This window comes from Mesoplodon mirus (genome assembly GCF_964341445.2).
Source record: "Mesoplodon mirus genome assembly, chromosome: 10".
In the NCBI taxonomy this organism is placed as follows: domain Eukaryota; kingdom Metazoa; phylum Chordata; class Mammalia; order Artiodactyla; family Ziphiidae; genus Mesoplodon; species Mesoplodon mirus.
In genome coordinates, this window is record NC_138986.1 from 103,968,615 (window position 1) to 103,995,883 (window position 27,269).

The 27,269-nt window shown below is 45.2% G+C and overlaps 1 protein-coding gene across 1 annotated transcript in view; it reads right to left on the reverse strand.

Moving 5' to 3' along the window:
• Positions 1 to 264: 264 nt before the first annotated feature.
• LOC309811216 (protein FAM170A-like) overlaps positions 265 to 27,269 on the reverse strand; it is a gene marked incomplete at both ends in the record, with an annotated part of 518,093 nt that continues 491,088 nt past the window's right edge. The window contains 2 exons of the mRNA XM_082633804.1: positions 265 to 275; positions 13,297 to 13,511. Of these exons, the coding sequence (XP_082489930.1) occupies positions 265 to 275; positions 13,297 to 13,511 (226 nt within the window). The remainder of the gene's footprint in view (positions 276 to 13,296; positions 13,512 to 27,269) is intronic.

Genomic DNA, 27,269 nt, shown 5'->3' on the forward strand with positions numbered 1-27,269 from the left:
AATTCTCAGGTTTGGAATGTTCAAAACAGAGGCCACAGTAGAACAGGTGAGAATTCTGTGAACAAAAAAATAAATGTCGTCTCAAATGCAAAAAAGTATTCTCTGCACTGGGAGGCAGGAGAGGGAGGGAGGGAAGGACTGAAGGAGAGAGATCAGTGTGGCCAGGGACATGGAAACTGTGCTTGAGGACGATATGCCCAGGAAGAGAATCAGAATCTGGAGAAGATTCAGCCTGCACGGGATCATTGCCTCCAGCCAGCACCCTCATGTCAGACCTCGGGAAATTCAGAGAGAGTGGGAGGAAGTCAGGAGGGCCACGCGCAGAGTCTGTGTGGCAGGGATTGTTGCCATTCCCTATTTGTGAGAAGTCCCCAGCAATTCCCTGGCCTCCTTCTAGAAAATGCTGGCGGACGTCTGAAGCGCTTATGTGAAAGCTTGTTCACAAACCTTGAAAGATACAGATGTAGCTGACAGATAGATGCATAGATAGAAAAATGTCATTAAATCAAAGCTCCAGGAAAGGTTTGGAAAATGCCCTTTATTGCATAGGACGTTCCTATTGTCATATGTTGTTAGACTGAGTGCCGGTCCCTGCATCCTCCTTCAGACCATGGCATTCTGTCTGCTATGCTCCCGAGGGTCCTTTCTTCTCCCTGGAAGGGATAAAGCAAATGAGGTAGAACAGGAAGAGACAAGAAGCACTCCAAGCTCTGCTGGTCAGGGTTACCCTCCAGCATTGCCTTAATGCTCAGAGCCACACACAACACAGTGAGCTTGGCTCCAGATCAACTACCACGCAACGAAGGTTCTGGAACATTTCCATATCTCGGGGGACCTCATTTCCACCTGACACTCTTTCCTATTCCCCTTTGTCACAGAAGGCTAGGTCCAGTGGTCAGGGTGAGATCTCGGCTCAGGCCCAGGGCTCTCAGACCTCAAAGTTCTGGTCCTGCAAGGGCCCCTGTCCTCTCTTGAGACCACTCCTGGCTCTCTCTGCCGAGAAGGAGCTGCTGGCAGTACGTCCTCTAAGAGTTGAGGTCCATCGTGCAGACCCTGAGAAAACTCCTAGGAAAAGGCTCCACCTTCTTGTTTATGTCAAGAGAGGTCAATGTCTTTGGAAGTGCTGGGTGTGTCCCATTTGATGCAACTGCAGAGCCATTAGGTCAACCAGCACATGTGTGTGGCCCCTTCCCTTAGACTCCTCTGGGCCCTCGTGACATAGGCTCAGAAGAGTGCCAGCCTCAAGCCTTACCTCTTCCAAGGGATGGCCACACCGTCTTCCAGGATCTTCGGTCCCATGAATCTCAGTTGCTGTTTGGAACTCAAAGGAGAGAAAAGACCCTGCCTGCGGGGTCTCTTTGGGCTGGGGCCTTCCCCCGTGTGCTGCTCTCCCTCATTCTCCTTTTCTTCTTGCTTCTCTTCCTCCTCCTCCTCCTCCTCCTCCTCCTCGTTCTCCTCCTCCTCCTCCTCGTCCTCCTCCTCAGGGGTGCTCTCGGATTCCACATTGCCCATCCACTGGGCCATGTTGAGATGAAAGACACGGCAGCTGAAGCCCTGCAGGACGCCGAACTTCACGTGCTGCTGGAGGATCTCCAAGGTGGGGAAGACCCGTCAGCAGGCCATGCACCTGAAGCCGGTCTCCATGGTCAGCATCCAGTCCGCTGTCTTGGCGCTGGGTCTCTCCTCGACGGCAGGTGGCCCTGATGGGCTGCCTGGCTCTGCCCTTTCCTCATACTCTTTCTCCTCCCCAGTGGGCTCACTGTCAGACAGGAGGCTTTTGGTGGACACATCAGAAGAGGGGTCTGTGGCTACTCTGCACACATCCTCAGGAAGGGTCACTTCTTCTATCCTCAGCTGTTTTTCAGGCAACTCCAAGGGTTTCTTTGTCTTCCAGGAGACAGCGACACCCTTGTTCACTTGTACCTGCATGTAGTATATTTTCATGCCCCTTTCCTCTTTGTCTGGGTGCAGATAGTTCTTACAGGGTGAAGAGGGTGAGGAGGAGACACAGTGTGATGGGGAAGCGGTCTCTCCTTCTTCCTGATCCTGGGCTAGGGGTGGTCTAGGCTGGGCAGTGTCTCGATGAAATCTCCGGATTCCTGAAAAAGGAAATGAAAATCATAATAACATGCATGGGCCATGCTGTAAGCTGAGGGAGCAGGTGTGGTAGACGAGAGAGGGACATTGGCACGACATAGCTATGTCTTGAGCTTGGTGTCTGTTGGCCGTAGGAAGGAGTGGTGTATCGGGTGTCATCTGTGGGCTTTTCATGTGCATGGAGGTGGGATACTGGAGCGGTGTCTGTATACAGGGGTGTGGAGTATGGTGGTGAGGGCTGCAGTATGTGAGGGATGCGGCTGGATGAGTGTACGACGAGGAGTGTGAGTTTGGGAATATCGGTGGTGCATTCCTTGTGGAATGGGGCTGTGGTGCAGGAGAGTACTGTGGAGCACGTGCTTGGGGTTGATGTGCACTGAGAAGGGCTGTGCCTGGAGGGCGCGTGTATGTGTGAGCTGTGTACACCTGAGCTGGATGGTCCTGCTCTCAGGCTGGAGGTGTATGATGCAGAACTCTGTCCTTCTCTGGAAGCAAAGGCAAAGACAAAGCCTACATTTTCCTCTGAAGATGCTTAATCTGGTCCCTCTTCCCTCCACCTCAAGCCCAGACCTTTCCGGCCCCTGCTCCTTGACTTCCCCACCATGGTAGTAGCAGTATTCACGCACAGACACCCAGATTCAGCTGGCATCCATGCCCTCGGAATAGCTCAGCCATCCTGCCCAGGCTCCTCCACAGAGCCCTCATCACCTCTGATGACCCTGGATTTCCTCTCAGCCTCCCTGGGATCTGTGTGCCTCCTGCCTCACAGCCAAGCACCCCCCCACCTGAGGAGCCCCGCGCCCTTACCAGCGTAGCTGAGCTTGCGCAGAGTAGAAGTACAGAAGAAGTATTTAGAGGCAGAGGAGACCTCCCCTGCCCCTGGGCTGCAGCCTTGGGCCACCACAGTGGATCCAAGCCGAGGGGGATCCTCTTGTGACTTCGAGAGTCCTGAGGGAGGAATGAAAGGCTCAGGGTGGGTTCATCAGTCCTCTGTCCACAAATATTTACTGAGTGTGTGACACGTGTCAAGTGCAGTGAATACACACATTTGAGTGTGGTTCCCAGTGGATCCTCCAGGATTTAATTCCAATCAATACTTATTCTCTCACTGTCTAGTTGGTAATGTAGGCCTCGGTGGTGACTGTGAGTGTGTGGGAAGAGTGAGTGATGTGTATCAGTTAAGTCTGTGGTAAGTGTGGGGTTGGCATGGGGAGCACAGTGCAGACGTGTCTATCTGTGTCTGTGGCCTTTGTGTGCATGGTTTCTGTTCACAAGTCAGGAATTCTGGGACATGTAACTTTTCCTCATTACATGGTGTGGCTTGTATTTATGGTGCGTGTTCATTCATTCATTCACCAAGATTCAGTAAGCAGCTACTCCTGTGTATCCGGCACTCTTCCATTGTTGTAGTCTTTGGTAATGCTGCACATTCTAGTAGGGGAAGACACACACTAAACAAAACTACAATAAATATATAATACATCAGCTGGTGGTAAGTATATAAGGGTTGCCAGACTTAGCGAACAAGAATACAAGGCACCCAGTTAAATTTCAGTTTCAGATAAACCCAGAATAATTTTTTAGTGTAAGTATTCCCATGCAGTATTTGGTCTGACTTAGTATTAGTGTAAGTAGGGCCCATACAATATGTGGGACATACGGATACTGAAAAATTACTTGTTGTTTATCTGGAATTCAAATTGAACTGGATAGCCCATATTTTCTCTGGCAACCCTGACATGGGTTACTGAGACTGTGGTTTACTGTGGTTTGTACAAAGCGGGTCTGGCATTACTCAAGAATGTGTTATAAGTGTGGTGTGTATGACACGTGACTGGTTCTTACAGAGGTATTTAGAGATGGCTGAAGTTAGCTGTGTTTGTGCAAGAGTTGAGGAGATACATGTATATATAGTGTGTGTGTGTGTGTGTGTGTGTGTCCTATATATATAGTGTGTGTGTCTATATATATATCTCATCTCCAGCGTTTGGTGTTGGAGGAGAGGATTGTGATACAGGTGGTTTGTATGAGAACGTAGTATAGGAGGGATGCGTGTATATACCTGCATGTGCTGTGTGTTGTTTACTAAGGAAGTTATATGTGGGGTGTGTGATATTTTTGCTGTATTAGAGTGTACATGGGTGTATGAGATACTGTCTCATAAAACACCCCTAACAAGAATTCTGTATACACTCTTACGTACACCGAGTGTCAGCCAGGTCCAGGCAGGGTGAGAAGAACTTTACCACGCAGACTTTATATCTGGTAAGCACTCTACCCCCATTCATCTCGCTCTTCTCTGCACTACCACACACACACACGCACACACACACACACACACACTCACTCTCTCACACACACACACACAGGAACATAGAGCAAAATATTCTGAATGGTCAGGGGCAGTCATTGCCTTCCCCAGCCTGTCCCAGCCACTGCCTGGAAATCTGCCTGCTGTCTAGAGCTCCATTCCCAGGGCCCATCCTACAGTCTCCAGAGCCCTGGGCCTGGTAGGAGCTACTGAGCTCTAATCTGGGGCAGAGGCCTCTAGCTGGAGCTCTGGGGTGACCACCCCTCTCCCAGGGCAAGCTACTCGCCTACATTTAATGCATGCAGGCACCACGTGGCCCGTGGCTCTCAGAGCCCCCCGCAGGACACTGAGGCCCTTTCTCACCCCCGCTCACGCGGTCTCAGTCTCTGGAAAACCCTTCCCTTCCCTTGATCTCCTTTGGGAAATTCTTCCTGTTGAAGGAATAAATCCTCCTTGCTTTCAATATGACACCATCCCTAGACAAACAATCTTCTTTCAAAGTGCATTCCACTTGTCAAGATATTTTTCAACAGGGCCTTCAACTCATGGGGCTTCTCTTTCCACTTTGGTAAAAGAGGCCAAGCAACTCATGGGTCTCTCTCAGCATCCTTGCATCCTTCACATCCCCCACCTCATGACCCCAGGGAAAGATCCAAGAGAATAAGAGAGAAATCGGGGACTGAGAAAAGCTGCAACTCTAGGTCTGTGCAAGCAGGATGCAGCCTGCTGTGAGTCCGACAATCCTCCAGGCCCGGCTGCCCCAGGAGAGAGTCCTCAGACCAGCGGAGCTGACCTCCCATCTCCCAGGGGGCATCTGGCCGTTCTGTGCCGTCTCACAACACAGGGGCCCTCCAGATAGATATGGCAGCATCAGTGAGATAACGTCTCTCGCTCCCTGCTTCACAGGTGACACGTTCTCAGTCCCCCGCTTCCTAGAGAAGGTTCAGTTTGGCAGAAACCCATGTGCCCCAGACAAGTTGCCCCCCACATACCTCCTCCGTTCTCGGTAGTTTCCTGGGACTCTTCATTTTCCAGATGTTTCCTCTTTTGTCGCCGTTCCATCGTACCAACTAGAAGTCTCCCTTAGAAGATGCCTCAAGAGATGTCCAACTCCTCCTCTTCCCTACAGGTTGGCCCTTCTTGGCTCTTGGGCAATCCGTTGAAATGATTCAATACAAACAAAAATAGTCAAGTCTCCTAAATGGCTGAAAAACTTGTACCACTTAGTGAACCAGCAGTACTGCCTAGTGCTCACCAGGGCTGTTATGTTTGCAAGGTTGCCAGGCGCACAGTGGAATTCTGTGACCTCAGTGATGACATCAGAGCATTCGGTGGACCTAGGTTGAGCACAGTGTCTGCAGTAGCACAGGCCCCATTTTCAAGAACAATTCCTTTTTCCCAGCCGAACCTTTCCCGTGAAAGGGAAAGGTTCATACCTTATCTATTATAAATTGTATCATACCATGTCTATTATAAAATTCACATTTTGATTGGAGATCTTTTAATGTCTTTTCTAGAGAGATTTAATATGAATATTTTAAATGGTCTCCAGTTTCCCTGTGGATTATTGACATTTTAAACTCTGCACTTCAATTTTCCCTCAATACGTGTAATTTTGTCACGGCTATTTCTGTACTTAAAGATGAGGAACTATATACTTGATTTCTTCATTTTTTCCCCATCTCTTTCCAAGGTACTGCATTTGATTGTGTCTTGCGACTGAGTGAAATATGCTAGTCCTTGAGTCAGGACATTGGGCCCTTTAGCAAATAACTCAACCTATCTGGGCTTCAGCTTCTGTATGTGCGATCAAGAGGCTTGGACTAGCTGACTTTTCAAATGCTGTGTTTCTTTGATTCACTCTCACTTACTGATCTGCTCCGTAAGAAGAGGGTCTGTTCTCATAAAGTAACAACAGTCTTTTCCTAACCTTGGGTTGGGCGGAGTTTATCTGTTCGTACTCAGTTTGTTAGTTTTATTGCCTTCTACATATGCTTAGCTCTAAATAATTTATATGGCTCTTGTGACTATTTTTAGATCTTCTTTTTTTCTTATTTTTCTTTTACAGTTTCTAATTTGTTATCGCCAGTGTAGAGGAGCCTGATTGACTTTTAAAATTTATTGATCTTGTATGTGTGTGCCTTGTTGAACCGTCTTATTAGTTCCTGCTAGTTTATCTGTGGGTACTTTTGGGTCTCCTAGATAAATGAGCATATTAAATGTAAATAATGTGTTCTTTGGATAAAGTTTATTTTCTTGCATCTCTATATATAGAAGCAATATGTTGAATTGATTTAAATATTTAAATACTTACATACCTGTTATCACAATCTAACATTCTTTATCTTATTTTCTTTCAATCAATATTATGTTTTCAAGATTTATCCACGTGAATCCATATAGATCTAGGTCTTTGATTTTTGACTGTTTGATATTATTTGATCACATGCATATAGCATCATTTATTTTCCATTCAAGCATTATTGGACAATTGGATTGTTTCCCTCCCTTCTCTAGAACAAACAACATTTCCTAGAATATCCCTGAAGATGTCTGACAGTCGAGAAGGGCCAGGCTGCCCGAAGGATTGCTACTTGCTTTTAGCCACCTTCCAACAGGCCGTCTCCAGCCAGCAATTTGAAGCACCGCTGAAATGAGAACTGCCCCAAATGTGAAGATCTTAGGAGCTTCCTAGGAGGTGGGAGGTTAATGATAGGCATCCTGCTGGGATCCCAGGGGAGTCTGAGCTGGCCTGAAGCTCATCTTCCTCCTCCACATCTCAAGAGAAATGTGGAGGAAAGAAGATTTCAAAAACTGTGAGCAGGCAGAGGGAGAGATATTGGGGGCCGAAGCTGTAACTGAGGTCTTGGAGTGGGCTGTGAGCACGCAGAGCCTCTAGAGAGCCAGGCTCTGCCTTCTGAGAACTTCTCCCCTAAGGCTGCTCATAATTCACGTGATACCAGCCATATAGAGCCGACTTGGCCCACACTGTCACACAAAGCCTTATCAGAATCTCTTCTTCTTCATACACTCTTGTGTCTGTTACTTGGTTATTGCCTTTGGTACTCCACTGATGTGAACCACAGTCGCCAGGGTATGGAGGACACTAGTGACCCATCTTGCTCTGTGGCCTCCGTCCACAGCTTGAGGGTAAGGGAAGAGGCCAAATGAAGGTCAAGAATGAAAGATGGAGTTTGAAGAGAAGACCTGATTTAAGGGTGTCTTCTCAAATCCTGATGACTGAAATGTAGCTCAAATACCTGAAGTCCTGCTTGTTCTCAAGGCTGACCGCGGGGCTGGGTGCACTCAGTGAAGGAACCGTATACACTTAGTATTTCCTTGCTTGCTCACACTTGCCCTCCTCTGATACACCCTCTGCAAGACTGATCTTCCCCTGAAACAATTTTCCACCTGCCACTGTCATCTCATGAACATTTGCTTCCCCTTCCTAGTGTCCCCCTAGAATGCCATTGCAGCCAATTCATAATTTGATAATCATGCTGCTTACCATAGTCTCAGCAACTTCTGATAAATTTTATTCACTTTATTCCATAGTCTTCACCCATCAATAATCTTCCTTAACTTCCTAGCTGCAGGTTAACCCATTCGGAATCATTTCTTTTTCTTTCTCTTCTTTGGCAAATCCTTTCTATCTTTTAAGGTCATTTTCTTGTCTCTCTACCATCTTGCCTTCCTGAACTCTTTTTTTTTTTCGTTTATGTAACCTTTCAATCTCCTTCCCCAGTTTCTTCATAAACATTGAGAGTTCATTCCTCACCCGTTAGACAGCGGTTTATGAATGGCCAGGCATAATGGACTCAGAATGAGTTGGCACCCCCGAGGTACCTGTCTTGCTGGGGAGCCACAGGTGAAGGGCTGTCTGCTGGACACATGTTTGCATGGAGTCAGGCTGAGTGGCCTCAGGGTGTTTGCCCTGCACTTGTGTGTGTTTCTCCCTAGTTGGTTTCCTTGTCCAGCCACCTGTGACCTCCCTCCATCCAGCCCAGGGAATCCTTCTCATCACAGGGGTAGGATGTTTGTCTCATTTTCCATCACATCCTTTCCCCAAAGTTTGGTTGTGAGTTGTTCCCATTCCAAAGAACTTTCCTCTTTGAAGAGAAAAGAGAAAATCTTTTCTCTCCTTTCCTCTCACTTCACTTCTGCTCTATTATCTCCTCCATCCAGAATGGCCCACTGACTCACATGGGTGTAGATCCGAAGATGGCAAGAACTGCCAGCAATTCTGAGATAATAATACGGATGGATCAGGAAAACTTGAAAACCTTTATCCCGCCACATTAAAAAAAATTGCACTTCCAGTGTATTCAGAGTCTCAGTGTATTAACACAAATGATAGAGAAATTGAATGACACTCAAGTTTTTCTTTCCTCCTTTCCTGATTTATTCTAATCCTCCATGCTAACATGATGAACTATTTGTTAGGTAAAGTTTCAGACATTTTCTACCCATGCACACTTTTCTTCTTTTCACATAAGAGTGTGAACTAGGTCACTTTCAACATGCTGTGATTCTGTGATGCACTGTCTCCCACCGAGTCATCCACTGATAAAGTCATCTGTTTCAAGGAGAACTATTTCCAATAGCTAATAGCCAATGTCTGTGGAGTGCTTACTCTGTGTCGGTTTCTTGTAACTACTTTACAGATCATTTGTACAACGTACCCATGGACCAGGTACAATTATGACCCCCAAGTGACAGATAAGTGCAGATAAGTACACATAAATACAGAGGCCAAGCGACTTGCACAAGACACTGGAGCAAATCAAAATCCATGCCTCTGTAAGCATTTTGCTCTATTGCCTCTGTCTGGGAGGCTTGATTATTTGGCAACTAAAACCTTAAATATCATGTTCCATTTTTATATCTGTGACACAAGCGTGGGGCTGTGATATGGGGTAACTAACCTGACTACTTTTGAAAACCCTTATGCACCTGGATGAAAGTAAGCCAGGGACTGCAAGCTATAGATTTAAGGTTTCCTACCAACTTTTAAAAATAGCTTCTTGAATGCAATTTACGTAGTGTCAAGTCTAGGATGTAGTCCAAATAGTAACAGAAAAATGGAGATATGTAGAAAAATACTTAAAGTTGACAAGTATTGGGAGTGTAGTGTTTTGGGGGCCAGTGTGTAGACCACAGGAAAACTTGCTGTTTCCATCCCAAAGGGAAGAGCCGTACGTTGCAACTGCCAAGGTCCCTGGGGCAGCAAGTGTGCTCACTGCTCAGTAAAGAAGCATCCTCTGTTTGATAGAATCATATGGGAGCCTTACATTTGGTTAGCAGTTCTACCTTCTTGATGTAATAATATTTTCAGGGTGTGGGAGGGTATCAAGCTCTGAAAATACCCTTGGAGAGATTTGCTTATTAAGTTTGGCTTTTTCAATCTCCCTACTACTTCTTGACTAAACACCAGGCGGTTTCCTTCACTTTTCAGAACCATGTTGTTTTTCCCTTGTCTAATGAACTTTGAAATACTTTTGGATGAGCTATTAAGTTTGGAAGAAAATAAACATCTCTTTAAAATAAGGAAGATAATAACAATGACAAGTAGAAAAAGCTCTAAAACAGAGAATATCCTCCATTCTAGCCAATGACTGGGAGTGGAAGGTGCGTGCTCGCTGTCCAGGACGTAGAAATAAAAGCTGAGGAGGCGCTGAGGCGTCTCCTGGATCTCTATGAGCCTCCATCATTTCTGAAGGGTAGGGTTGACAGATAAAATATAGGCTGTTTAGATAAATATGAATGTCAGAAAAACAACAAGTATATTTTTAAGATAAGTATGCCCCAAATAGTTCATAGGATCTACTTATACTAAAAATAATGACTTATTATTCATGTGAAGTTCAAGTTTAACTGGGTATCCTGTACTTTTATTTACTAAATCTGACAGCCCTACTGATGATCCACAATGGAGGCAGTTGAGGAGCGGTACATGCTGGCTCTCGGACAGTCAGAAATGGCTTCAGCAGATCCAGGTACAGTATGAAATTCTTTTTGGATGTAGCTCAGAAGCCATGGCCAGCTCTTGACTGCAAGTACTGCCTCGGGTTTCCCTGAGGTGGGGTATACCTTCCTCTTAATGGCCTTTTGGTAAGTCTGGAAGACCATATCCAAGGGGAGCCCCACAGTCAGTTTCATCCTCACAACCATGTTTCCAATTCCTTGAATTGGCTGCATGTGACTCACAAGAGCTGAGGAGGTTTGTGGAAATTGGGAGTGTCATAGCTTGAACCCTTTGTAGGTAAAGTTTTGCTGTTGTGAGAGTTTTAACAGGAGCAATGTGAAAGACTCCAGGTCCCCAGGTAGATAGAAATAATCCTGTTCTACCTGTGTGTATGTGACAAGTCTCTAATAGTTCAGAGAGCAAGTATCTGGTCTTAGAAAGACTGATCCAAGCTTGGATGTTTCTGGCGACAAGGCAAGGTCCTGAGTTTCAAGTTCACCTTTTATGGTTGAGGAGACAATAAGGTGGTCAGAAGGGAAATCATGGAGGAGACCTTGGCTTCATCCATTGTGCAGGCTTGTATATGTGGTTCTATGTAGATTGTGTTTCAAAGGTGGAGCTTGTTTACAACTATGAACATTCTCCGATGTGCTTTTTGGACCTTCATTCCCAGAGCGAGAGCAGTGCCGAGGCTCTAGAAATGCCATGGATATTCTGAGCTGTCAGTGGCATTTCCCACGTACTGTTCCCCTGGTGCCGCTCCTTGAAATGTCCAAAGGGATTATCATCTGTCTTGTGGCGGGTCCTAGCATTGTGAAATGAAGCTGCTGCACCTGGCTCAGAGGATTTCGGATGTGGTGGGAGGAGTAGTAGTACTACGACTATAAATTGTATCACAGCATATCTATTCCATCTGGAGAGTGGGGTTGGGGGTTTATGAAGGGGGGCTTTTATTGTACTTTTATACATTGTACCCTTGAAACTAATTCAATTTTTTTAAATTAATTAATTTATTTTGGGCTGCATTGGGTCTTTGTTGCTGCTAGCGGGCGTTCTCTAGTTGCAGTGCGCCGGGGCTCTTCTTGGCTGTGGTGCACGGGCTTCTCATTGCAGTGGCTTCTCTTGTTGCGGAGCATGGGCTCTAGGCACGCAGGCTTCTGTAGTCGTGGCACGTGGGCTCGGTTGATGTGGCACACGGGCTCTAGAGCGCAGGGTCAATAGTTGTGGCGCGCGGGCTTAGTTTCTCCGTGGCACGTGGGATCTTCCCAGACCAGGGCTCGAACCCATGTCCCCTGCATTCGCAGGCATATTCTTAACTACTGCTCCACCAGGGAAGCCCAATAATTCAGTTTTTTATAATGAGAAGGTTCCTAATATTATTCCAAAATTTTAAAAATATGTAGTTGGATAACACTATGAAAAATGAACTGATATATTCTTTTATTATGTCTCTTTGCTCCCTGGATTTTTTTTCCTCATCCAGTCAGCTAGGCACTGTGAGCTCACTGCATTAGGAAGGTAAAGACTCAGAAGAAATGAGGGAGAAAAAAGAAAATTCTCAGCTTTGGAATGTTCACAATGGAGGCCACAGTAAAACAGGTGAGAATTGTGTGAACAAAAAATAAATGTCGTCTCAAATGCAAAAAAGTATTCTCTGCACTGGGTGGCAGGAGAGGGAGGGAGGGAAGGACTGAAGGAGAGAGATCAGTGTGGCCAGGGACATGGAAACTGTGCTTGAGGACGATATGCCCAGGAAGAGGATCAGAATCTGGAGAAGGTTCAGCCTGCACGTGATCATTGCCTCCAGCCAGCACCCTCATCTCAGACGTTGGGAAATTCAGAGAGAGAGTGGGAGTACGTCAGGAGGGCCACGCACAGAGTCTGTGTGGCAGGGGTTGTGGCCGTTCCCTGTTTGTGAGGAGTCCCCAGCAATTTGCAGGCCTCTTCTGGAAAATGCTGGTGGACGTCTCTAGTGCTTATGTGAAAGATTGTTCACATACCTTGAAAGATACAAATGTAGATGACAGATAGATGCATAGATAGAAAAATGTCATTAAATAAAAGCTCCAGGAAAGGTTTGGAAAATGCCCTTTATTGCGTAGGACGCTTCTATTGTCATATGATGTTAGACTGAGTGCCGGTCCCTTCATCCTCCTTCAGACCACGGCATTCTGTCTGCTACTCTCCCGAGGGTCCTTTCTTCTCCCTGGAAGGGATAAAGCAAATGAGGTAGAACAGGAAGAGACAAGAAGCTCTCCAAGCTCTGCTCGTCAGGGTTACCCTCCAGCATTGCCTTAATGTTCAGAGCCACACACACCACAGTGAGCTTGGCTCCAGATCAACTACCACGCAACGAAGGTTCTGGAACATTTCCATATCTCGGGGGACCTCATTTCCACGTGACTCTCTTTCCTATTCCCCTTTGTCACAGAAGGCTAGGTCCAGTGGTCAGGGTGAGATCTCGGCTCAGGCCCAAGTCTCTCAGACCTCAAAGTTCTGGTCCTGCAAGGGCCCCTGTCCTCTCTTGAGACCACTCCTGGCTCTCTCTGCCGAGAAGGAGCTGCTGGCAGTACGTCCTCTAAGAGTTGAGGTCCATCGTGCAGACCCTGAGAAAACTCCTAGGAAAAGGCTCCACCTTCTTGTTTACGTCAACAGAGGTCAATGCCTTTGTTAGTGCTGGGTGTGTCCCATTTGATGCAACTGCAGAGCCATTAGGTCAACCAGCACATGTGTGCGGCCCCTTCCCTTAGACTCCTCTGGGCCCTCGTGACATAGGCTCAGAAGACTGCCAGCCTCAAGCCTTACCTCTTCCAAGGGACGGCCACACCGTCTTCCAGGATCTTCTGTCCCATGAATCTCAGTTGCTGTTTGGAACTCAAAGGAGAGAAAAGACCCTGCCTTCGGGGTCTCTTTGGGCTGGGGCCTTCCCCCGTGGGCTGCTCTCCCTCATTCTCCTTTTCTTCTTGCTTCTCTTCATCCTCCTCCTCCTCCTCAGGGGTGCTCTCAGATTCCAGATTGCCCATCCACTGGGCCATGTTGAGATGAAAGACACGGCAGCTGAAGCCCTGCAGGACACCGAAATTCATGTGCTCCTGGAGGATCTCCAAGGTGGGGAAGACCCGGCAGCAGGCCATGCACCTGAAGCCGGTCTCCATGGTCAGCATCCAGTCCACTGTCTTGGCGCTGGGTCCCTCCTCGACGGCAGGTGACCCTGATGGTCTGCCTGGCTCTGCCCTTTCCTCATACTCTTTCTCCTCCCCAGTGGGCTCACTGTCAGACAGGAGGCTTTCGGTGAACACATCAGAGGGGCAAGTGCCTACTGGGCACGCATCCTCAGGAAGGGTCACTTCTTCTATCGTCAGCTGCTTTTCAGGCAACTCCAAGGGTTTCTTTGTCTTCCAGGAGACAGCGACACCCTTGTTCACTTGTACCTGCATGTAGTATATTTTCATGCCCCTTTCCTCTTTGTCTGGGTGCAGATAGTCCTTACAGGGTGAAGAGAGTAAGGAGGAGACACAGTGTGATGGGGGAGCGGTCTCCCCTTCTTCCTGAACGTGGGCTAGGGGTGCTGTAGGCCAGGCAGTGTCTCGAAATCTCCGCATTCCTGAAAAAGGAAATTAAAACCATAATAACATGCATGGGCCATGCCGGAAGTGAGGGAGCAAGTGTGGTAGACGAGAGAGGGACATTTGCATGATGTAGCTATGTCGTGAGCTTGGTGTCTGTTGGCTGTAGGATGGAGCGGTGTATCTGGTTTCATCTGTGGGCATTTCATGTGTGTGGGGGGGATACTGGAGCGGTGTCTGTATACAGGGGTGTGGAGTATGGTGGTGAGGGCTGTGGTATGTGAGGGATGCGGCTGGATGCGTGTACGACGAGGAGTGTGATTTTGGTAATATCGGTGGTGCATTACTTGTGGAATGGGGCTGTGGTGCTTGGGGTTTATGTGTGCTCTGAGAAGGGCTGTGCCTGGAGGGCAGATGTATGTGTGAGCTGTGTGGACCTGAGCTGGATGGTCCTGCTCTAAGGCTGGATGTGTATGATGCAGAACTCTGTCCTTCTCTGGAAGCAAAGGCAAAGACAAAGCCTACATTTTCCTCTGAGGATGCTTAATCTGGTCCCTCTTCCCTCCACCTGAAGCCCAGACCTTTCCGGCCCCTGCTCCTTGACTTCCCCTCCATGGTAGTAGCAGTATTCACACCGCCCCCACAGACTCAGCTGGCATCCACACCCTCGGAACAGCTCAGCCATCCTGCCCAGGCTCCTCCACAGAGCCCTCATCACCTCTGATGACCCTGGATTTCCTCTCAGCCTCCCTGGGATCCTTGTGCCACCTGCCTCACAGCCAAGCACCCCCTCACCTGAGGAGCCCCACACCCTTACCAGCGTAGCTGAGGTTGCGTGGAGTAGAAGTACAGAAGAAGTATTTAGAGGCAGAGGCGACCTCCCCTGCCCCTGGGCTGCAGCCTTGGGCCACCACAGTGGATCCAAGCCGAGGGGGATCCTCTTGTGACTTCGAGATTCCTGAGGGAGGAATGAAAGGCTCAGGGTGGGTTCATCAGTCCTCTGTCCACAGATATTTACTGAGTGTGTGACACGTGTCAGGTGCAGTGGATACACACAGTTGAGAGTGTGGTTCCCAGTGGATCCTCCAGGATTTAATTCCAATCAATACTTATTCTCTCACTGTCTGGTTGGTAATGTAGGCCTCGGTGGTGACTGTGAGTGTGTGGGAAGAGTGAGTGAAGTGTATCAGTTAAGTTTGTGGTAAGTGTGGGGTTGGCATGGGGAGCACAGTGCAGACGTGTCTATCTGTGTCTGTGGCCTTTGTGTGCATGGTTTCTGTTCACAAGTCAGGAATTCTGGGACATGTAACTTTTCCTCATTACATGGTGTGGCTTGTATTTATGGTGCGTGTTCATTCATTCATTCACCAAGATTCAGTAAGCAGCTACTCCTGTGTATCCGGCACTCTTCCATTGTTGTAGTCTTTGGTAACGCTGCACATTCTAGTAGGGGAAGACACACACTAAACAAAACTAAAATAAATATATAATACATCAGCTGATGGTAAATATATAAGGGTTGCCAGACTTAGCGAACAAGAATACAAGGCACTCAGTTAAATTTCAGTTTCAGATAAACCCAGAATAATTTTTTAGTGTAAGTATTCCCATGCAGTATTTGTTCTTACTTAGTTTTACTGTAAGTAGGGCCCATACAATATTTGGGACTTACTGATACTGAAAAATTTCTTGTTCTTTATCTGGAATTCAAATTGAACTGGATAGCCCATATTTTCTCTGGCAATCCTGACATGGGTTACTGAGACTGTGGTTTACTGTGGTTTGTACAAAGCAGGTGTGGCATTAATCAAGAATGTGTTACAAGTGTGGTGTGTATGACACGTGACTGGTTCTTACAGAGGTATTTGGTGATGGCTGAAGTTAGCTGAGTTTGTGCGAGAGTTGTGGAGATACATATATATATATATAGTGTGTGTGTGTTTGTCCTATATATATAGTGTGTGTGTCTATATACATATCTCATCTCCAGCGTTTGGTGTTGGAGGAGAGGATTGTGATATAGGTGGGTTGTATGAGAACGTAGTATAGGAGGGATGCGTGTATATACCTCCATGTGTCGTGTTTGGTTTACTAAGGGAGTTATATGTGGTGTGTGTGATATTTTTGCTGTATCAGAGTGTACATGGGTGTATGAGTTACTGTCTCATAAAACACCCCTAACAAGAATTCTGTATACACTCTTACGTACACCGAGTGTCAGCCAGGTCCAGGCAGGGTGACAAGAAATTTACCACGCAGACTTTATATCTGGTAAGCACTCTACCCCCATTCATCTTGCTCTTCTCTGCACTACCACACACACACACACACACACACACACACACTCACACACACACACACACAGGAACATAGAGCAAAATATTCTGAATGGTCAGGGGCAGTCATTGCCTTCCCCAGCCTGTCCCAGCCACTGCCTGAAAGTCTGCCTGCTGTCTAGAGCTCCATTCCCAGGGCCCATCCTACAGACTCCAGGGCCCTGGGCCTGGTAGGAGCTACTGGGCTCTAATCTGGGGCAGAGGCCTCTAGCTGGAGCTCTGGGGTGACCACCCCTCTCCCAGGGCAAGCTACTCGCCTCCATTTAATGCACGCAGAAACCACGTGGGCCGTGGCTCTCAGAGCTCCCCGCAGGACCCTGAGGACATTTCTCACCCCTGCCCATGCGGTCTCAGTCTCTGGAAAACCCTTCCCTTCCCTTGATCTCCTTTGGGAAATTCTTCCTGTTGTAGGAATAAAACCTCCTTGCTTTCAATATGACACCATGCCTAGACAAACAATCTTCTTTCAAAGTGCATTCCACTTGTCAAGATATTTTTCAACAGGGCCTTCAACTCATGGGGCTTCTCTTTCCACTTTGGTAAAAGAGGCCAAGCAACTCATGGGTCTCTCTCAGCATCCTTGCATCCTTCACATCCCCCACCTCATGACCCCAGGGAAAGATCCAAGAGAATAAGAGAGAAATCGGGGACTGAGAAAAGCTGCACCTCTAGGTCTGTGCAAGCAGGATGCAGCCTGCTGTGAGTTCGACAAAGCTCCAGGCCCGGCTGCCCCAGGAGAGAGTCCTCAGACCAGAGGAGCTGACCTCCCATCTCCCAGGGGACATCTGGCCGTCTGTGCCGTCTCACACCACAGGGACCCTCCGGATAGATACGGCAGCATCAGTGAGACAAGGTCTCTCGCTCCCTGCTTCACAGGTGACACGTTCTCAGTCCCCCGCTTCCTAGAGAATGTTCAGTTTGGCAGTAACCCATGTGCCCCAGCCATGTTGCCCCCCACATACCTCCTCCGTTCTCGGCAGTTTCCTGGGACTCTTCATTTTCCAGATGTTTCCTCTTTTGTCGCCGTTCCATTGTACCAACTAGAAGTCTCCCTTAGAAGATGCCTCAAGAGATGTCCAACTCCTCCTCTTCCCTACAGGTTGGCCCTTCTTGGCTCTTGGGCAATCCGTTGAAATGATTCAATACAAATAAAAATGGTCAAGTCTCCTAAATGGCTGAAAAACTTGTACCACTTAGTGAACCAGCAGTACTGCCTAGTGCTCACCAGGGCTGTTATGTTTGCAAGGTTGCCAGGCGCACAGTGGAATTCTGTGACCTCAGTGATGACATCAGAGCATTCGGTGGACCTAGGTTGAGCACAGTGTCTGCAATAGCACAGGCCCCATTTTCAAGAACAATTCCTTTTTCCCAGCCGAACCTTTCCCGTGAAAGGGAAAGGTTCATACCATATCTATTATAAATTGTATCATACCATGTCTATTATAAAGTTCACATTTTGTTTGTAGATCTTATAATGTCTTTTCTAGAGAGATTTAATATGAATATTTTAAATGGTCTCCAGTTTCCCTGTGGATTATTGACATTTTAAACTCTGCACTTCAATTTTCCCTCAATACGTGTAATTTTGTCACGGCTATTTCTGTACTTAAAGATGAGGAACTATATACTTGATTTCTTCATTTTTTCCCCATCTCTTTCCAAGGTACTGCATTTGATTGTGTCTTGCGACTGAGTCAAAAATGCTAGTCCTTGAGTCAGGACATTGGGCCCTTTACCAAGTAACTCAACCTATCTGGGCTTCAGCTTCTGTATGTGCGATCAAGAGGCTTGGACTAGCTGACTTTTCAAATGCTGTGTTTCGTTGATTCAGTCTCACTTACTGATCTGCTCCTTAAGAAGAGGGTCTGTTCTCATAAAGTAACAACAGTCTTTTCCTAACCTTGGGTTGGGCGGAGTTTAACTGTTCGTACTCAGTTTGTTAGTTATATTGCCTTCTACGTATGCTTAGCTCTAAATAATTTATATGGCTCTTGTGACAATTTTTAGATCTTCTTTTTTTCTTATTTTCTTTTACAGTTTCTAATTTGTTATCGCCAGTGTAGAGGAGCCTGATTGAGTTTTAAAATTTATTGATCTTGTATGTGTGTGCCTTGTTGAACCGTCTTATTAGTTCCTGCTAGTTTATCTGTGGGTTCTTTTGGGTCTCCTAGATAAATGCGCATATTAAATGTAAATAATGTGTTCTTTGGATAAATTTTATTTTCTTGCATCTCTATATATAGAAGCAATATTTTGAATTGAATTAAATAGTTAAATACTTTCATACCTGTTATAACAATCTAACATTCTTTATCTTATCTTATTTTCTTTCAATCAATGTTATGTTTTAAAGATTTATAAACGTGAATCCCTATAGATCTAGGTCTTTGATTTTTGACTGTTTGATATTATTTGATCACATGCATATAGCATCATTTATTTTCCATTCAAGCATTATTGGACAATTGGATTGTTTCCTTCCCTTCTCTAGAACAAACAACATTTCCTAGAATATCCCTGAAGATGTCTGACAGTCGAGAAGGGCCAGGCTGCCCGAAGGATTGCTACTTGCCTTTAGCCACCTTCCAACAGGCCATCTCCAGCCAGCAATTTGAAGCACAGCTGAAATGAAAACTCCCCCAAATGTGGAGATGTTAGGAGCTTCCTAGAAGGTGGGAGGTTAATGATAGGCATCCTGCTGGGATCCCAGGGGAGTCTGAGCTGGCCTGAAGCTCATCTTCCTCCTCCACCTCTCAAGAGAAATGTGGAGGAAAGAAGACTTCAAAAACTCTGAGTAGGCAGATGGAGAGAGATTTGGGGCCGAAGCTGTAACTGAGGTCTTGGAGTGGGCTGTGAGGACACAGAGCCTCTAGAGAGCCAGGCTCTGCCTTCTGAGAACTTCTCCCCTAAGGCTGCTCATAATTCAGGTGATACCAGCCATATAGATCCGACTTGGCCCACACTGTCACAGAAAGCCTTATCAGAATCTCTTCTTCTTCATACACTCTTGTGTCTGTTACTTGGTTATTGCCTTTGGTACTGCACTGATGTGAACCACAGTCGCCAGGTGATGGAGGACAGTAGTGATCCATCTTGCTCTGTGGCCTCCGTCCACAGCTTGAGGGTAAGGGAAGAGGCCAAATGAAGGTCAAGAAGGAAAGATGGAGTTTGAAGAGAAGACCTGAGTTAACGGTGTCTTCTCAAGTCTTGATGTATGAAATGTAGCTCCAGTACCTGAAGTCCTGCTTGTTCTCAAGGCTGACCACGGGGCTGGGTGCACTCAGTGAAGGAACCGTATACACTTAGTATTTCCTTGCTTGCTCACACTTGCCCTCCTCTGATACACCCTCTGCAAGACTGATCTTCCCCTGAAACCACTTTCCACCTGCTACTGTCATCTCAGGATCATTTGCTTCCCCTTCCTAGCGCCCCCCTAGTATGCCATTGCAGCCAATTCATAATTTGATAATGATGCTTCTTACCATATTCTCAGCAATTTCGGATAAATTTTATTCGCTTTATTCCATAGTCTTCACCCATCAATAATCTTCCTTAACTTCCTAGCTGCAGGTTAACCCATTCGGAATCATTGCTATTTCTTTCTCTTCTTTGGCAAATCCTTTCTATCTTTTAATGTTTTTTTCTTGTCTCTCTACCATCCTGCCTTCCTGAACTTCTTTTTTTTCCATTTAAGTAACCTTTCAATCTCCTTCCCCAATTTCCTCATAAACATTGAGAGTTTATTCCTCACACGTTAGACCGCGGTTTATGAATGGCCTGGCATAATGGACTCAGAATGAGTTGGCACCCCAGAGGTACCTGTCTTGCTGGGGAGCCACAGGTGAAGGGCTGTCTGCTGGACATATGTTTGCATGGAGTCAGGCTGAGTGGCCTCAGGGTGTTTACTCTGCACTTGTGTGCGTTTCTCGCTAGTTGGTTTCCTTGTCCAGCCACCTGTGACCTCCCTCCATCCAGCCCAGGGAATCCTTCTCATCACAGGTTTAGGATGTTTGTCTCCTTTTCCATCACATCCTTTCCCCAAAGTTGGGTTGTGAGTTGTTCCCATTCCAAAGACCTTTCCTCTTTGAAGAGAAAAGAGAAAATCTTTTCTCTCCTTTCCTCTCACTTCACTTCTGCTCTATTATCTCCTCCGTCCAGAATGGCCCACTGACTCACATGGGTGTAGATCCGAAGATGGCAAGAAATGCCAGCAATTCTGAAATAATAATACGGATGTATCAGGAGAACTTGAAAACCTTTATCCCGCCACATTAAAAAAAATTGCACTTCCAGTGTATTCAGAGTCTCAGTGTAGAAACACAAATGATAGAGAAATTGAATGACACTCAAGTTTTTCTTTCCTCCTTTCCTGATTTATTCTAATCCTCAAAGTTAACATGATGAACTATTTGTTATGTAAACTTTCAGACATTTTCTACCCATGCACACTTTTCTTTTTTTCACATAAGGGTGTGAACTAGGTCACTTTCAACTTGCTGTGATTCTGTGATTCACTGTCTCCCACCGAGTCATCCACTGATAAAGTCATCTGTTTCATGGAGAAAGATTTCCAATAGCTAATAGCCAATGTCTGTGGAGTGCTTACTCTGTGTCAGTTTCTTGTAACTACTTTACAGATCTTTTGTACAACGTACCCATGAAACAGGTACAATTATAACCCCCAAGTGACAGATAAGTGTAGATAAGTACAAATAAATACAGAGGCCTAGTGACTTGCCCAAGACACTGGGAAGGGCTTCATGTGGAGCCTGAACCTCGACATGCATCGGAAGGTCCCCACAGGAGAGAAACCATATACGTGTGGGGAGCGTGGTAAGCACTTCAGTCAGGCCTCAAGTCTTCAGCTTCATCAGAGCATCCACACTGGAGAGAAGCCATACAGATGTGATGTGTGTGGTAAAGTCTTTAGTCGGTGTTCACAGCTTCAGTATCACAGGCGAGTTCATACAGGGGAGAAACCTTACCAGTGTGAGACGTGTGGTAAAAGCTTCAGTTGGCGCTCCAATCTTATAAGTCATCACAAAATGCGTACTGGGGATACATTTTATGAAAGCAGCGAGAGTGGTAAGAACATCAAGGAACTGTCAGAGGATAGAAGTTCTACAAAATGTTGTTTTCAAAAAACTCACGTGCAACGTGAATTCTTGCAAGCGTCAGGTCTCATAGGAGAGAAAGTATTTTAAATTAGTTGGTGTTGAAGCAGTAGCTAAACAGATCCTAGTGTTCAGCAGAGCACACAGCAGAGATCCCTTCTGAGTGGTGCAGTAAGGGCTGCATTCAGAACTTTGACATTTATCAGATGTCACTTAGGAGATAGCACTTAGAAAGGAAAAGAGTTTGGTCTGGGCTTTAACAAAAGTGTAAGGATGAGCTAGTCAAAATTGATGTCCATGAGAATGTGCGCTCCATGAGGGCAGGGACTTGGCTGCTGAATCTACACAACCTTATCATTGACTAGTGCTTTTAGGTGTGCTCAGTACTTGTGTTTTAAATAAACCAAAAGGGGGAAATGTATAATATATGAAAGTTGTATCCAGATGGGGAAACCTGCAAAATAAAATTAATTCAGGACATGAACTTTTGTTGAAATACTGAAAACCACTGCAGAAAACCAATCTGCAATATATATTTTTTTTAATTTATTTTTGGCTGCCTTGGGTCTTTATTGCTGCACGCAGGCTTTCTCTAGTTGCAGTGAGTGGGGGCTACTTTTCATTGCAGTGTGTGGGCTTCTCATTGCAGTGGCTTCTCTTTGTGGAGCACGGGCTCTAGGTGTGCAGGCTTCAGTAGTTGTGGCACGCGGCTGAGCTGCTGTGCAGCATGTGGGATCTTCCTGGACCAGGGCTCAAACCCGTGTCCCCTGCATTGGCAGGCAGATTCTTAACCACTACGCCACCAGGGAAGGGAAGCCCCCCAGTCTTCAATATTAATATGCTATTAGCCTATCGCAACTGGCTCCTTGCCTCCCGCAGCCTCTGTTCTCAAGTTGGGTGGTTATTTGAGACCCCGTCTAGTTTTCCAAGGACTGTGTTCAGTAGAAATTGAACTACTTTGTGATTTTTTTTTCTGATGGTACAGAGTGAAAAAACATGATTAACTTTGCAACAACAGTAACTGCATGGTATACAATTGATTTTTTGTCTGTCAATATTAAGGCAGGGTTTACTGTAACACTTTGAAAGTGTCACAAAAATTGTTTGTCCCTAGAAAAAAAATTTTTAGTTGACCTTGAACTTACTGATTTCTATTTCTCTGCATTTTCATCCAGACTTTGAAATGTTTGCCTTCTAATTATTGTAGCATTTCTTCTAAACTTCTCAGGTAGGGGCTATGCCATATTCTTCCCCCACATCCATGAGGCAAATACCCAGAAAACTTGTAGGAATTTGATAAAATTATCCAGTGTATTATTGAGACAAGACTGACATTTATGTGCTTTTCCCTATTGGTTGCAGTAAAGCATGGTTTCAGGAAAGGAGTATATATATCAGAATATATTAGATCTCTTTGATTTAGAAATCATAGAATTGGAAGTTATTGATTATGAGATTAAAATACCAAAAAGATGAACACCACATCAATGATGTCACTAAATTTTTTAATGGAAATTAGTGTACAGCTGTAAGAATTTGAGTTTTGATAGATTCCTATATTAATCTGAAGCCGGTAAAATGATGACAGGGACTTCCCTGGTGGTACAGTGGCTAAGAATTCGCCTGCCAATGCAGGGGACACGGGTTCGAGCCCTGGTCCAGGAAGATCCCACATGCTGTGGAGCAACTAAGCCCGTGTGCCACAACTACTGAGGCTGTGTGCCACAACAACTGAAGCCTACGTGCTTAGAGCCTGTGCTCCGCAACAAGAGAAGCCACTGCAATGAGAAGCCCGCGCACCGCAACGAAGAGTAGCCCACACTCACTGCAACTACAGAAAGCCCGCACGCAGCAACGAAGACCCAATGCAGCCAAAAATAAATAAATTAAATAAAAATTTATTTTAAAAATTTATGACATATCATAATCGCAGGAGATACACAATATGGGCTTTGAGAGGTCACAGATTGTAGCCTTCATAGTATAATCAACCATAAATCTTTGTTAGTGTTTGTGTATGTGTGCATGTGCACACATGTATGTGTACATGCATAAGATCATGTGTAAAGGGATACTCTTCCAGAGTGGTTTTCCTAGGCAAGGAGCATTTTGTGATATTTTTCCATTTTATAACTTCATGTTATATTTTTTTCATTGAATAGTGGGTATTGCCAAAGCAGGAAATTATTTTAATAGAATTTGAAAAAGTATTAAATAATTATCCCTTGCAGTTAAGACCTCATATGATTGTTCTATATTGTCATAAGGCATATAAGATCAAAATTATGGTATGAACTCTGGAAGCCAATTTCAAAAACAAAACAGTTCTCAGATTATTTTGCATACACAGAAAAATTCATGAGTTTCAACAGTTGAAGCTTTATTATTTATGCTGTGCTTTAACTACAGATCCATAATAGGGAGAGGGAAAATCCTGGAGCTAGAAACAAAAGTGGATATACCTACATTGTGGAGGTTTAAAAAAAAAAGTCTCTCTTGTTGAAAAGATGCACATGAGGAGAGAACTGAGCATAATAGCAGAGGACCCTCTGGATGTGGAACCAGTAAGGACAAAGCAGGTTTGGATGGCATTCCATACGCAGACCAATGGTGGTATTTTTAATATAGTTGGTTAAAGGGCTTTATTTAGCAAGTTACAGTTGACCCTTGAACAATATGGGTTTGAACTGGGCAGGTCCACTTATATGCAGGGTTTTTTTTAATAGTAATTACTACAGTACTACATGATCTGTGGTTGGTTGAACCCATGGTTGCAGAATTGCAGATACAGAGGAACCACGGATATGGAAGTCTGACCATAAGTTATTTATACAGATCTGTCTACCCATCCATCCATCCGTCCACCCATCTGTAGAGAGAGAGAGGGAGTGAGTGCACGTGCTAGGTATTTACAGAAGTAGATATGGAAGTGCGAGGATATACAAACACACACATGTGCATGTGATGTATATAAGCATGTATATCCATGTTTCTATTTCAGGGCTGGAGCAAGGAAAGTGTAGAATGATCCTGGAGAAAATTTACTGTGCCAGAAAGTAGGAAAGAGTGGTGGGACGTGTAAAAAGATCCAGCTTGAAGAGACTCACCCTGGGTAAATCTGAGCAATTTGACCATAAAATAAATAATTATCATACAGAATATGAATAAAAAAAGAGGAAGGGAGGGAAGGAAGGGCTCTCATAATAGAATGCCAAACCATAAATATATAGAAGGAATGACGTAATGTAAAAATCATTATTTACAACCATCATAGTAATGATAGGTTCTGGCAAGAGTAATCATTGAATTATAAAACTACTGGTTGAAAGTTTACAAGGAGCAGGATGCTACAAAACCCAAAATATCTCTCCACAAAGTATTGATCACAACAAGAAATAGAGTAGGTATAAATTTGGTGAACACTACCTTAGCCAAGAGGTGAACATTATCAATAACAGAACAAACGAACGTTTTAGATCTCTGGGGTATGATATACTGAGAAGGACGCAACGTTGCTTCAGTATTATTTCTGACAGAAATAAACAACCCGATCTTATCACAAGGAAGCATCCACGTTGAGAGTCTCCTGTTTCACAGTTATGACCACAGGGAGCATAACTGGCCAAAGGTCCCAGCTGCTGCTCTTAAATCCATCACCACGTTTGCCTGGAGGCCGGCCTTGCCCCTGATTGCTCCTAGTCAGCACAGCAGGGATCCTAAGGCAGGCCATTTCTTGGAGACCAGGATTCCTCTGTCCAGTGACCTTTTTTCAAGGACTCTGACAGCCTTGAAGGATTTTACGTAGATGACAAGGCAGTCTCGGATGATTTACCAAATCTTTCTTCCAAATCTTCACTCAGGGTCAGACTTGCACTATGCGCTGATAGTTCTGCCAGCCTTCCAGAGCTCCCTGCCATTTTCTCTCCGATGTTTCCCCTAATGAAATATTTGTTCATTAAAGTCTTTCTCAGCACTTTGCCGTCTAGTTCTTGGAGGACCAGGACAAACCCCAAACCCTAGAAGCATCCCTTTTTGGCTCTTTCTAGTAACCTTCCTTTCCATATGGTAGCCACTAGTTTGTAATGGTGTAGATTCACTTAGCCTATTTTGTACTTGATATAAATGGAGTCATGTAATAGGTGCTATTTTGTGTTGGCTTCATTTGCTCCACAGTATATCCATGACATTTATCCATATTGATGGGAGTGGATACCGTTGATTCATTTTCATTGGTGGATATTATTGCAGTGTGTAAACATATCAAAATCTATTTATTAATCCCATTATTGGTGGGTATTGGGTACTTCCCCATTCTTGGCTATCACAGTTAGTGGTGATGTGAGCAATCTAGAATGTGCCTTGTGCACTTGTTTGAGGGATATTTCTATGGGTGGAACCAAAGGGTTATAGGGTATATGTTCAACTTTGGTAGATACAGTTGACCCTTGAAGAATGCATGGGCATGAGGGATGCATCTGAGTCTTTTATTCCATAGATGTTTTTAAAATCTCTCTCACTTTTGGCCCAAGAGTGCTGCGTTTGGGTTTACGGTGTTTCTTAACTTTGAAATAGTCTAATTTTTCAATTTTTTCTTTCACAGTTGGTGATTTTTTTGGTCTTAAGAAATTCTTCCTACTCCAAGGCAAAAAGGCTGTTATCTTACGTTTCTTTCCTAAAGCATCATTGTTTACTTTTCAAATTTAAGTCTGCAGATCTTCTGGAATTTATATTTTTATATCCTTTGCAGTAATGATTAATATTTTTCCCATATGGATATCCAGCTGACTGAGAACCAATAGTTGACCCTTGGACAACATGGGTTTAAACTACACAAGTGCACTTATACGAGGATTATTTTTTTTTTAAAGAAGATGTTGTGGGTAGGAGTTTATTAATTAATTTATTTATTTTTGCTGTGTGCTCTTCGTTTCTGTGCGAGGGCTTTCTCCAGTTGTGGCAAGTGGGGGCCACTCTTCATCACGGTGCGCGGGCCTCTCATTATGGCGGCCTCTCTTGTTGCAGAGCACAGGCTCCAGACGCGCAGGCTCAGTAGTTGTGGCTCACGGGCCTAGTTGCTCCATGGCATGTGGGATCCTCCCAGACCAGGGCTCGAACCCGTGTCCCCTGCATTAGCAGGCAGATTCTCAACCACTGCGCCACCAGGGAAGCCCGAGGATTTTTTTTTAATAGTAAATACTGCACTACTACACGATCCAACGTTGGTTCAATCCTCAGATGCAGAATTGCCGATTATGGAGGAACCATGTACGTACAGAGGACTGGCTATAAGTTATACTTGGATTTTCAACTTAGCAGAGGGTTGGCACCCCTAACCCCCTTGAACCCTAGTTCAAGGATCAACTGTATTAACAAGAGTTCTTTCCCCTCTCTGCTGCAGTGTTTTCTTTTCTTTCTTTTTTCTTTTGGCCGTGCTGCGTGGCTTGCAGGATCTCAGTTCCCTGACCAGGGATTGAACCAGGGTCACCACAGTGAAAGCGCCAAATCCTTACCACTAGACCACCAGGGAGTTCCCTGCAGTGTTTTCTTTTTACACGTTGTTATAATGTCTGTTTCAACATGGATTTTGATGTGTATTATCTTGTCTATCCTTGAGCAAACACCAGACTATCTTATATTGTAGATTTATAGTAAGATTTAATGTGACTCATATCTTTCTTTTCATTCTTCTTTCAGATTGTCCCAGCTCTTCTTTTATTTTTTATTTTTATGTTTTTTTAGATGTTGGGGGTAGGAGTTTATTTACTTATTTTTGCTGTGTTGTGTCTTCGTTTCTGTGCGAAGGCTTTCTTTAGTTGTGGCAAGCGGGGGCCACTCTTCATCGTGGTGCGTGGGCCTCACTATCATGGCCTCTTGTTGTGG